We start from the raw sequence: 12,534 nt of genomic DNA, 5'->3' as shown, positions 1-12,534 counted from the left end.
TCCCTGTGTTTTCTCCTATTAACCTGGTGAACTTGGGCATCCTGAGGCAATGTAGCAACTGCCTCATGTACACTGACAGCCCTCTCTTCTTACCTTCCAACACTTAGACTTGCAAGAGATGCACTTATATATCCAAATTAGAAGCCACGCACTCTCCAGCCAAGACTGGAATAGCTGGTCAAGAGTAGAAGGTCAACACTTGCACCACACCACATGGAACACGTAGCCCTCCGGAACACACACCAGCACTGCCTTCACATAAAAACACAAACCACACACCCACCTTCACGGAGGCTCTCAGTAAAACTCTACCCAAGCAGCAGAGCCCTCCAAGCCAGAAACGTACTCGACCACCACAACACACTAATCACGAGACACATAAATCTCCTAAACAGTGTGCCACTCAACCAAAGCCCCTAAGGCAAAACAGCGTGCCCAACATACTAGTCATAAGTGACTCGATAGTGAAGCACACTGGTGTCCCACTCACTAGGTTGAATAAGAAGAAAGTAACAGTCAGCTACCTGTCAGGTGCCAGGATCCGACACATAACGCATGCACTCAGGTCACTCAACAATAGATACAAATATGACTCTGTCATTGTACATGTGGGTATGAATGACCTGAGACGTACATCCCTGGGCTACATGAAAAGAGACATGGAGGAGCTCTCAGATTATGTAGCTCAGGTGGGTATGACCCTAGCCCTGAGTAGCATCCTACTTTCACCCAGAATGATACCACAGTACAAGCAGAAAATGATTAATTTCAACAATTGGCTAAGTTTCTGGTGTCATTCTATGGGGATCCAGTATCTGTCTGCCTGGGATGACATGATTGACAGCCCTCGATGCTTTGCCAGAGATGGTCTGCATCTGATGTCACACCTGGGCTTCCAGATACTGGCCAAGGCTCTTGCCACCCCTATAGTGCCTTTTTTAGGTGGTGTTCTAAAGACCAAATTACCACCATAACAGGTGCAAACAAATGCAATCTGAGGGTCATGTTGCTCAATGCTAGAAGTCTTAATCTCAAAATGCACATCTCGAGGCACTCCTTATAATGGAGAACATCGACATTTGTGCTGTAACAGAGACCTGGTTTAAGGCAGCTGAAAGCACCCCTGCACTACCAGGCTATAACTCATTCCACACCTTTCAGCCCCAGAACTTAGACCAAAGCTCCAAAGGCGGTGGTGTCTCCATATTCATAAAGGATGCACACATCTCCAGACTGGTAGCCCAACATAATGCATCAGAAATACTTCAGGTGCAGCTAACATTGGGTAAGACAACGATTCAGGTCATAGCCTGCTATAGGTCCCCAACCATGTTCCAAGACTCACACTTCATGTTCCTAAGCACCCTGGAGAATATTAGGGTCCAACCTAACATTCTCTTACTAGGCGACTTCAACTACCCCTCCATTAACTGGGTAAACTACTCATGTACCAATACACTTGCCCAACGTTTCCTGGAGTTCATTAGTTCCAGTGCCCTGGACCAGCTTGTTCTTACCCCACTAGAGGTAGTAACATCCTTGACCTGGTCATTATTAACATGGGTGTACATTGCTCTACACCAATAGTCAGCTCTTCTTTGGTTAGATCCGACCACAAACTAATCACCTTGGAAATCCACATCCCTCCCATCCCCCCAGTAAAGATAACCACCATGAAAAACTTCTTCAAAGCTAACTTTGGGATCCTAAAAACAGAGTTGGCTAACTTCACGGCATCCATGCAAATGGAGAATAGTTCCGTGACTACAGAATCATACACCAATGCACTGTACGAACACGTACACAAATGCATGAATCTCACCATACCCAATAGAATCAAGACACTTCCCTCCAAAAAAAGGAAGCCAGTCTGGTGGGCCCCTGCCATAAACAAACTCTACAACAGAAGGAGGAAACTGATGCGGAATAAGGTGAAGTCCCAAGACTGGAAAAAAAACCCTTATCTGCCTCAACAAAAAGTTGAGATCCCTCATCAAATCCTCTAAAGCTAGGTATGAAAACAGAATTGCAGCAGATAGTAAAGACAACCACAAGGCCTTCTATAGTTATGTAAAGAATCTCCATGGGAATATCCAGATTTGCTCTGAGCTACTGCACAATGGTACCTCCTATACCGAACCAACAGATATTGCCAGTATACTGGCCGACAGATTCAGTGCCAACTTTACACCCTTCTCCCCCCCAAAAGGACCAATCACAATACCAGTAGATTGCCAGGCACCCAGTATTATTGATGCACAGGTTAAAACAGCACTGTCCAAGGCCAAGAATACAGCTTCTATGGGACCTGACAATATCTCTGGTTGTGTTCTACTTTAACTACAGAGTGAACTGGCACCTCACCTGTGTGCTCTGTTCAATCACAGCCTCACCTCAGGCTTTGTCCTTGACAAATGATGCACTGCTACAGTTATCCCTCTCCACAAAGGAGGAGTGGCTACAGACCCTGGGAACTATCACCCCATTAGCCTGATGAGTTTGATATGCAAGGCTATGGAATGCATCATTGTGGACCTAATAAACAAGGATATAGGGAATCTCCAAACTCTGGATCCCACACAGGTTGGTCTTGTGAAGGGTAGATCATGCCTGCTCAACCCGGTCGACTTCTTTGAGTCAGTCACCAGAGCTGTGGATGAAGGCAAGGTGGTTCATACAGCCCACCTTGATCTGGTGAAGGCTTTTGATACCATTCCCCACTCAGGAATCATAGAAAAACTCACTAAGCTTGTCATCAGCCCCTATATCACTGGGTGGGTTGCAAACTGATTCACAGATAGAACCCACAGTGTGAAAGTAGCTGACTCCATGTCAGACTGCTGATTAGACACAAGTGGAGTCCCACAGGGTTCAGTCCTGGGTCCTCTCCTGTTTGGTATCTACTTCTCTGAAGTCCAGGCCAACACGAAGGGACTCTGGCTGACAAAGTTCACAGATGATTGCAAGTTGGGAGCTATTATTAACTTCCCAAGTGATGTTGACATCCTACAGAATGGCCTCACTGTGACCAAAGACTGGTGTCAGAACCATGGCCTTAAGCTCAATGCCAAAAAATGTGTTGTCATCCCCTTTGGGAAAAACCCGGTTCCCATGAATTACCACATTGATGGTAGTCCACTGAACACACAAGACGTTATAAGAGATCTGGGAACACAGGTTGACAGCAACCTCTCTTTTGATCACTACATTACCAGTGTGGTCAGAAAGTCCTTCTATGTGGCACATCTCATTACTAAGGGTTTTGCATCCAGGAAGAAAGAGGTCATTGTCTCCCTCTACTCTTCCTTCATTAGGCCAATTATTGAGTACAATGCTCCATTTGGCATGTACCTCACTAGACACCTGCAACAACTGGAGAGGCAGCAAAAGTACCTCACAAAGAGGATCCTAGGCCTTAAACACTTGTCCTGTATGGACAGACTCAAAAAACTCCAACTATTCTCTGTCTCATATCGCCTACATAGAGGCGATCTCTGCTTGACTTACAAAGCCATGTCTGACCCAGCTCTGTTAGAAATGCTACATCTAAAGAAATCCCAATCTCTCTGCACCACATGCTCCAGAGACCTCAACCTCATTACCACAATCAACAGAACATGTTGGAGGGACACATTCATAACCCAGAGACTGCCCATGCTATGGAATAGACTTCCCATACATGTCAAGCAGAGCACCTCACTTGCCCTCTTCAAGAGAAATCTTGATGAGTGGATGAGAACTAGAAAATTCACTCTGGGGATCACTCCAGTTGCTCTACTCGACAGAGACATTGGGAACTAAGGTCAGGTGGCATGATGCCAGAGTAATCCTATGGGCTAGGCTTGTAAAGGCCCCAGGGCCATTAGCCTAGTACACACCTATGAACCTATGAACCTATGAGAAGTGGGGGCTGGGGGAAGTGTCTGAAGAAGAACTTAAAGAAGGCTGATTAAGAGGTCAGAACAATGGCAACTGGGATTATTTATTTTATCTTTTATATTTGTTTACTAGGGTAGTGCACTGATCTCAATGGACCATTTGCAGGCAGAGTACAGGTGAATAGTATCACATAAATGAACAAAATATATTTACAGATACAAGTATATGCTAAAACATATGTACATATTTACAGATGCAGGAATATGCTACAACACAAGCTTCAAAGCAAACAGATGTAAAGAACTGTACTAGGGCCACAACAAGTACTGACTGAAGTGTCATCATATGTGTGGGAGTACAAACAACAATAACAGAGCAAAAATGGATCTGGGGACATTGATCACAACAGAAGTGGACAAATAGCAGAGAAAAAGAGACATGGCAGCTGCAATTAGAGTAATGGGTTATATCATTGGAGTACAAGTTCCAAAGTAAAGTGATAAGTTGATTCCACTATTAAGAAGGCCCAGTTTAGGTCACTCTTTGAGTACTGTGGGCAGTTCTGTAGAATATACTGGGAGTGTAACATGACGTTGTTAGAAAGCATACAGAGACAAATCAACTGTAGGGTCTGTGTGATCCAGCATAAATGGTATGACCTAAGAGTAGAGGAGTTGCCACTCTTTTCAGTGCAGATCAGATAGACAAGTCAGGATATGGATTCACAAGTAGGAATAACAAAGTAGACAGTACAAGCCACGGATGATAGAGACCATCTAATCCAAGAATCAGTAAAAATACTCATTTGTGGAGAGAGGAGAGATCCATAAAACAGAGTCATAGACTGGGTGATGGATAGGGTATCCAAAGAAGTGAGGATATGAAGGATGGCAGAATTTCTGTCAGCACTGTATAATTCTTTCCCCACTTACCTTTGTTCTGACAAATTCTGGCTTGCACAAACCTGTTCTGTGCAACTTTCAGAATATGAGTGGCACATTACAGGATGGTGGCATGATCAGGTATTTTAGAAAATGTTATTGTGCACTCTCTACCATTTATTCCATTTATAAGGGGGGCTTTCACCCTCCTAATCCCTGCTCCTGTCCAGTTTTTGAAAAGAGTTGAGGGGATAAAGGGAGTGCTAGCTCCCTCTTACATATGGAGCAAACAGTAGATTTAAGTGGATACATGAATTTTTGGGAGCACTTTTGTTTATCATTGATTATTTGATTGACACTCAGACTGTTGATGCTGGAAAGCTGACAGAGTCTAGTCCTGGCAGTTAGACTCGCAGAAGAATGAGAAAGTGAGTGTTGCATTTTCTCACTCCTGATGTCTGAGTTTTTGTTATCTCTGAATTTGCCCTCATGCCAGGGGGTGTAGGGGCCTTGCCCCTGCAAAAAATGCTTTTCATGTTTTGTAACCTTAAGAGTCTTGTTGTTTTGAGTAGCAAATTCCCAAGGTTTTACACTTTGGGCTTGAATAATCACTTTCAATTAAACAAGTTCTAATTATTCCACAGTTTATTTTGAGGGAAGACTAGACACAGTTGCCCTAAACTGTGTTCTTGTACTGCACTCCTTTTCTTTAATATTCTGTTTAGATAAGGGAAAGCTTATTAGAGACATTAATTGTGTAAAGAAGCTTTTCCCCTCAGACATAGCCAGCACAGTTTTATATACATTCTGCAGTGATTCTTCTTATAAAGAAGCTGAAAAACGAACCAAAAAAATGTGTCTGTCTTTCTTTGTGCACCTAATAGCAAACAGTATTATACGTGGTGACCAGGATACCCTTACATCTTACCATTAGAATTTACGGAAGTCTGAGGTTGACATATTGGGAGGTATAGTCTGTTGTTTCCTGCCACATCATACAGGTGAGTAGTAAAAGACAGGTTAAAATCAAGCCAAATGCCTGATGGAGGTAACCTTATTTTTTCCTACCCTTACCCATTTTGCAGTGGGTGTGCAAAGTATTGTTGCCTTGGTGTTGTTACTGTTTGGATGTAGATCATTAGCATTTAGATAACATCCATCTACCATTTAAATGTCAGCACAGTCACAGCTCCTGAGTTTCATTGGATGAGACCAACATTTTCAGTTATGGAGTTACATTTAGGTAGCATTGTTAAATGTGGGCACATTTCAATATATCATGAAGGTCAGAAGGCGCAGAATGCATCTTTGTCATGCTCTCTTGCTAACACAACTTGCCATCATCTCTCATATACTGATTGACAGAATACATCTTCTATCAAGATGCATAATTGTCCATCCAAGCCAGGCTTCTAAAGCTGGAAGACAGCATCTTAATTTTAAGAATATTAGTGTAGAACAATGGAAGTAAATGATATAGGCAGGTCAGCATTTAACTGTACTTCCAATTGTGCCTTGCTGCTGTTTCTATGATATGTAACGTCGATAGGCCTTATTGCAGTATAGTGTCCCACTCAAACTCTGAAACTCCATACTGAGCCTACATTTGTAAGCCATTTCTTTTGATACAGGTCATTAGCTGATTATGCACTACCCTCCCTAGCATCTTGGAGAGAGGTGATAGAAACAAGACAGGTGTGAAGGTAACAATATCATGCAGACCTCCTGCTTTTGGTGTGAGTTTGATTCTGACTTGCTTCTAAGATAACAGTTCAGTAGAGTTGAACTTGAGCAGATCAGTAACATGAGTCACAAGATTGTCAGCTGCCAAGCAAGCAGTTTTAGTGATGCCTGCTTTCCAGGCTTTTCTTCCATTGATGATCCCTTCAGTAGCCTTAACACTTAAGAGAGGGAGCCTTTGCTGAAGGCATATAATAAATTAACTGTCCACCTTTATATCTTCGCCATCTTCCTTCAGTGCACAGTAACAGTATGTCAAATACATTAGATGCTTATCTATGTTATTTTTATCAGTCTGCACCAGAGAAACACTCAGTTGTTTGCCTAACATATTGTACTGAATGTATGCAGTCCTTTTTCCTGATTTGTCTCTGGCTTACGTGGACTTTATAGTGTAAGGAGTGCATTTACTCCTTACTTGGGTTCATTCTTCATATTACACCATGTGCTGCCTTTTTTATCTTATTTTATTATTTGCATTTGTTTTCATGGGTAAAGCACTGATCTCCATGGACCTTTTCCGACTCATCCCAGGAGCAGTGTCTGGTTAAGTGACTTGCTCAGAGTCATGCAGTTAGGCAATGGAAGCTGTGGGAATCAAACCTTGCACCACTGGACCACAGGAAGCAGCTCATTAACAGCTACTTAATCCTCTAAGCCAACTGCCAGACAAAAACTGAGCAATGATCTGTCCCTGCTTAAAAAACATTTTAGCTCTCTGCTTAACCAAGGTTTACAAATCCAGACCATTCTCAGTCTAACTGTACTGTGTCTCTCCTGCATCTCTATGGGCACTGTGCTTTTTGTGTTTTACGACTTTGGTAAAGAGTCAGTTGCTACTGCTGCATCGTGACCATTATATAGAGTAAACCAGTCCATTTCCTCCAGATCACTTGCTCTAAAAAAGTCCTGGACAGTTCCTGTGACTTGTAAAGTTCTTGGTGGCTTACCCAAACAACAACTGACCACTAAGACATGATCACCGCTAGCATCAGGAAAAAACCTTAGGAGGTCTAAGTCACTTAGCTCTGTTTAATACAGTAAAAATAGTAATTTTAAAAAAGTATGCATTTTAACTGAAGCCGCATTCCAGACCAAATGTACATCTCACAGAAAATAGTCTGCCTTTTTGTTAGCATCTAATGCATAACACTATTGTGTCTAGTGCATAACACTACTACGGCTAGTGCATAACACTGCTGCATTTAATGCATATCACTGCTGCATTTAATGCATATCACTGCTGCATCTAGTGCATAATATTACTGAATTTAATGCTAGCACTACTGCATCTAATACATAACACTGCTACATTTAATGCATAACACTGCTGCATTCCGTGTCTCTTAAAAGGTTAAGACAATAACTTCCATATGAGCCACTTCTTTTTTTTATAAGTTTGATTCCACAGCTACTCTTTCATACTAAGTCTTAACAAGTAATTTATTAAAAGCAAAGTTTCAGGATAACAAATAGTTCTTTGTCTTTTCCCCGGTTTCGGGTCGCCACAACGGTACTCCAGTCTGCTAATGATTGGCAGTAGATTTTTTATGGTGCCAAGTTGCCAGCCCGACGCCCAACCTTTAATAAAGGCACGCCCATTCCCACATGTCTTTCGAACACTACTCGACCGTGGGGAGGACATGCAGACCCCACACAAAAGGCACTCCAGCCGAGAATCGAACAGGAGAACCTCTTGCTGTTAGGCAACAATGCTACCGCTGCACCACCGCAGCTACACAGAGTAAATAAAATAAATCAATAAATTGTCACTTGAGTAAACAGGTAGTTGAATTCATTGAGTCTCATCAGTTAGCAAAGACTGAATAAGTTCTTTGGCATCTTAACTCAGTCATTGATGTGCTCTGGATACTGCAGTAAAATAACATTTTCTTAAGAGCTTGACATTAAGGTGTCCCATGATACCTATTTATCTCCCACAAGCCTTTCAATGTTTAGTATCCAGCTTGAGTTCAGTCTGTTCATGCACACTGGAATTATACCTGTGTTTTGTTTTCAGATACTGTAAAGCATGTTGACTATATTTACAATTCAACAGGCAAGGGACATTATGGAGTCTGGTCTAACCACATGCTACTGGCAGCCAGTACATCAGGCTAGTGTACATTCATCCAAGCCCCAAATTCCACTATTTGTGAAAGACTTTATGTACTCATGCAGAACCCATCACAGGATACACACACATGCATATCTACCAGATGTTTAGAGGATCCCCACTTCACATAACAACATATTTTGATGTTACGGGAAGCTGGAACGTCATAGCCATAGAGTTAGTTATATCAGTACAATGTATTATTGTAAATGCTCTTCTATATGCAAGAGAAATTTTTTTTTTTTTTATAAAAGAAGGTGTCACATGCTAAGTATGCGAGTACTGTTGCTGTAAGACGTTCTAGCAGTCTGGGTCGAGAATTATATCACTAGGTCAGTCCTTCATCTTAGGAATACAGGGATTATGAAGAAGCATTTCTTTCCATGTGTCTGTAGATTCTACGTCTCGTGTTCGGTCTTGAGATGTTAATTAACAAGTTTTATCTACTGCAGACTTGACAACGTGTAAGTCTAAGCTCCAAGACTTGAATACCCTTTAGAAGTAAGACATACATATTTAATGACTGAAAATTTAGTAGACCTCCTATATGATGTTCAAGATCTTAACTATTTTGGAAGACTTCTACTATTGGCCTTATTTTCCATTCACTCCCACTTAGTAACAGTCAGACTATGGTTAAAGTTCAAAGCTTTGCTCAAGGAGGAATTAAGAATCTTGCTGGGTTTGGATTCAACTTATTCTGAAAGATCATTATTTGATAGTAATATTTGTTACCATCTTGCATCTTGTAGAATTGTAAGACACTTCAAATTCACTTCCTACAACATTGGTCACTTATGGAATAAAACCCCAATTCATATACTTAACTCCAACTGTATGAATACATTTAAGATGTCACTAGATTTTTGGGTTGGCCATTTAATATTCTCTGTAAATATGGAGTCTGTGTTCTAACATGGCCTGTGGCCTGAACATGGCTATATTTTTAATTATGAACTAAGTGGCATTTATTTTTATTAGCGTTGCCTCCTCACAGCAAGAGGCTCTCTAGTTCAATCCTCGGCTGGGGTGCCTTCTGTGCAGAGTCTGCATGTCCTCCCTGTGGTCGTGTGGGTTTCCTCCAGGTGCTCCGGTTTCCTCATACATCCCAAAAACATTCTGTAGGTGGATTTGACACTCTAAATTGGCCCTACACATGAGTGTGTGCATGTGTGTGCCTTCTGTGGAAGGTTGGGCTCCAGGCTGGCAACTCGTCACTGTAAAACTCCACTGCCAATCATGAGCGGGCAGGTGATCCGCTGTGGTGACCCCTAACCGGGAAAAGCTGAAAGAAGAAGAAGAAGAAGATAAATCAATCCTTAAATGTAACACAGCCCAAATGAATATATCAAAAATGTAAAGCACTGTTAAGTGTATTAGCACAAAATATGTAGAACCATAATACAATACCTTTTGTTTTGGGTGTGGTATCTTACATGCAAAGCATAGTGGTATATACATTATTCAAAATATAGAATATAAAGTAAAGTCAAACTAGTATTATCTATGAAACTGGAAACTGAAGTATGCAAAGAGAAAATATGAATAATTTAATTGCCAGTCTGTATACTTTAGTGTGACAGTGGTGAGGTCTGTGGTAGGAGTGACAGATGCATTCAAGGTGGAGATGGGATTACATCAAGGATCAGCTCTGAGTACTTTCTTATTGGAAATGGTGATGGACAGGTTCACAGACAAGATCAGACAGGAGTCCCCGTGGACTATGATGTTTGCAGATGACATTGTGATCTGTAGTGAGAGCAGGGAGCAGGTTGAGGAGATGCTGGAGAGGTGGAGATATGCTCTAGAGAGGAGAGGAATGGAGGTCAGCAGGATTAAGACAGAATATATGTGTGTGAATGAGAGCGAGGATAGAGGAATGGTGAGGATGCAGGGAGTAGAGCAGGTGAAGGTGAATGAGTTTAAATACTTGGGATCAACAGATCAGAGTAATGACAAGTGTGGTAGAAAGGTGAAGAAGAAAGTTCAGGCAGGGTGGAGTGGGTGGAGAAGAGTGTCAGGAGCAATTTGTGACAGACGAGTACCAGTAAGAGTGAAAGAAAAGGTCTACAAAATGGTAGTGAGACCAGCTATGTTATATGGGTTAGAAATGGTGGCACTGATGAAAAGACAGGAGTCAGAGCTGGGGGTGGCAGAGCTAAAGATGTTAAGATTTGCAGTGGGTGTGATGAGGATGGACAAGATTAGAAATTAGTATGTTAGAGGGTCAGCTCAGGTTGGATGGTTTGGAGACAAAGCCATAGAGGCGAGATTGCCTTAGTTTGGACATGTGCTGAGAGATGCTGGGTATACTGGTTGAAAGATGCTCAAAATGGAGCTGCCAGGTAAGAGGAAAAGAGGAAGGCCTAAGATAAGGTTTGTGGATGTGGTGAGGGAGGACAATGCAGGTGGTTGGTGAGACAGAAGAAGATGCAGAGGACAGGAAGAAATGGAAATAGATGATCCACTGGAGTGACTCCTAATGGGAGCAGCCAAAAAAAAGAAGAAGGAGATGGATTAAAGTATTTTAAATTAAATTCAGTAATAACTTTTTGTGTTTGTAATATGGCTGTTTTCATTCAATGAATATACCAGTTCAGTAATCTGCTTTGTTTTCATTCCAGGCACTACCCCTGCCTGTGGGCAGTCAATAACAGCACAGCTGGTACTACCATTCCATTGAATGAGACACCGGACAGCACACCCAGTCAGTTCTTACGGGGTAACACCTCTGTAACTACCACTGTACCATCCACATCACCTGGAGCCGCGGCAACAGTGGCAGCAGCAGCTCTGGTCACAATGCAGGGCAGTGGAGGAAGCAGTATGGAAGGCAACGGAGAGCCTTTGCACACCAGACTTTCTGTATCCACCTGGACAGCAGTATCTTCGCATTCCTTTTAATCAATGAAAATCTGTGTTCCTGATGCTGTGAAGATATGCATTAGTGACAGTCAAGAGTCTTGTAAGATCAACACTTATGTGAAGGCCCAAAGGTGTGGGGAACAGATTTTGGTAGGGTTATGGGGATACAGAATTCCTTAGAGTTCAGACTTCAGAAGTTAAAGTCAATGTCTTACATCGGCAACATTATTCCAGACCACACCCACAAGAGACTGTTTCAGAGCTATAAACTCTTTATAACTTTTCCTTCAAGATTAATATTTGCTTTTGAAGACATGTGCACTATGCTGTATGTGATTAAAAATGTAAAATTCCTTGATGCTTTTAAGAGTTTTGTAACCAGTGTGAACTGAAGAAAATAAGCTTAAGCACTCAAAGAATTAAATGTCATATTTATTAAAAATGTGGAACTACCTTGGTGAAAGCATTAACAGTTTGTAATTATTCTGTGTATAAGATTGTGTTGTGTTTGACACTGTTCTTCTTATGTCTTCTTCATTCTCTGGAGCCCTCCTTTGTTCGGCTGACCCCAGCCTTACTACTTGACAATCCTGATTTACCACGCGCACACACACACACACACACACACACACACACACACACACACACACACACACACACACACACATATACACACACTATACCTATCAACTGTCCAGATTTTTGCAGAATGTCCAGATTTTTGCCTCATATTTTTGGTTTATTCCTCATAAAATTTCTGATTTTCTGACAAAACACTAGGATAAGCTGAGGACTGAAGTGAGTAAATAATGATATACATTTCAGTTTCAGACTTCAAATCCTTCAGAAAATATGTGTTAACACCAACCCTGATGTTCTTCGTGTTTCACTTTTGCAGTCATCACCTGTGGGTTATCACTGCTGTGGTAGCCCTCGGCTGGCCCGAATACCAGAGTCAGTGTTTTTCTGCATCAGCTACTGTCACTTGCTGACTGATGTCAGGTTGTCAGTGCTATAAAGCAAGGCAGCCGATGCCATTACACCAGTCTTTCT

The 12,534-nt window shown here is 41.9% G+C and overlaps 1 protein-coding gene across 1 annotated transcript in view; it reads left to right on the top strand.

Moving 5' to 3' along the window:
• Positions 1 to 11,921, top strand: part of TBX19 (T-box transcription factor 19) — a 584,718-nt gene extending 572,797 nt beyond the window's left edge. The window contains exon 8 of the mRNA XM_044072087.1: positions 11,241 to 11,921. Coding sequence (XP_043928022.1) covers positions 11,241 to 11,520 — 280 coding nt within the window. The 3' untranslated portion in view covers positions 11,521 to 11,921. The remainder of the gene's footprint in view (positions 1 to 11,240) is intronic.
• The last annotated feature ends 613 nt before the right edge of the window (positions 11,922 to 12,534 follow it).

This window comes from Protopterus annectens, chromosome 5.part0, assembly GCF_019279795.1.
Source record: "Protopterus annectens isolate FY-2018-M chromosome 5.part0, PAN1.0, whole genome shotgun sequence".
In the NCBI taxonomy this organism is placed as follows: domain Eukaryota; kingdom Metazoa; phylum Chordata; order Ceratodontiformes; family Protopteridae; genus Protopterus; species Protopterus annectens.
The sequence above is the reverse complement of the archived record's forward strand: the minus strand, read 5'-3'. Positions and strand labels throughout refer to the sequence as shown.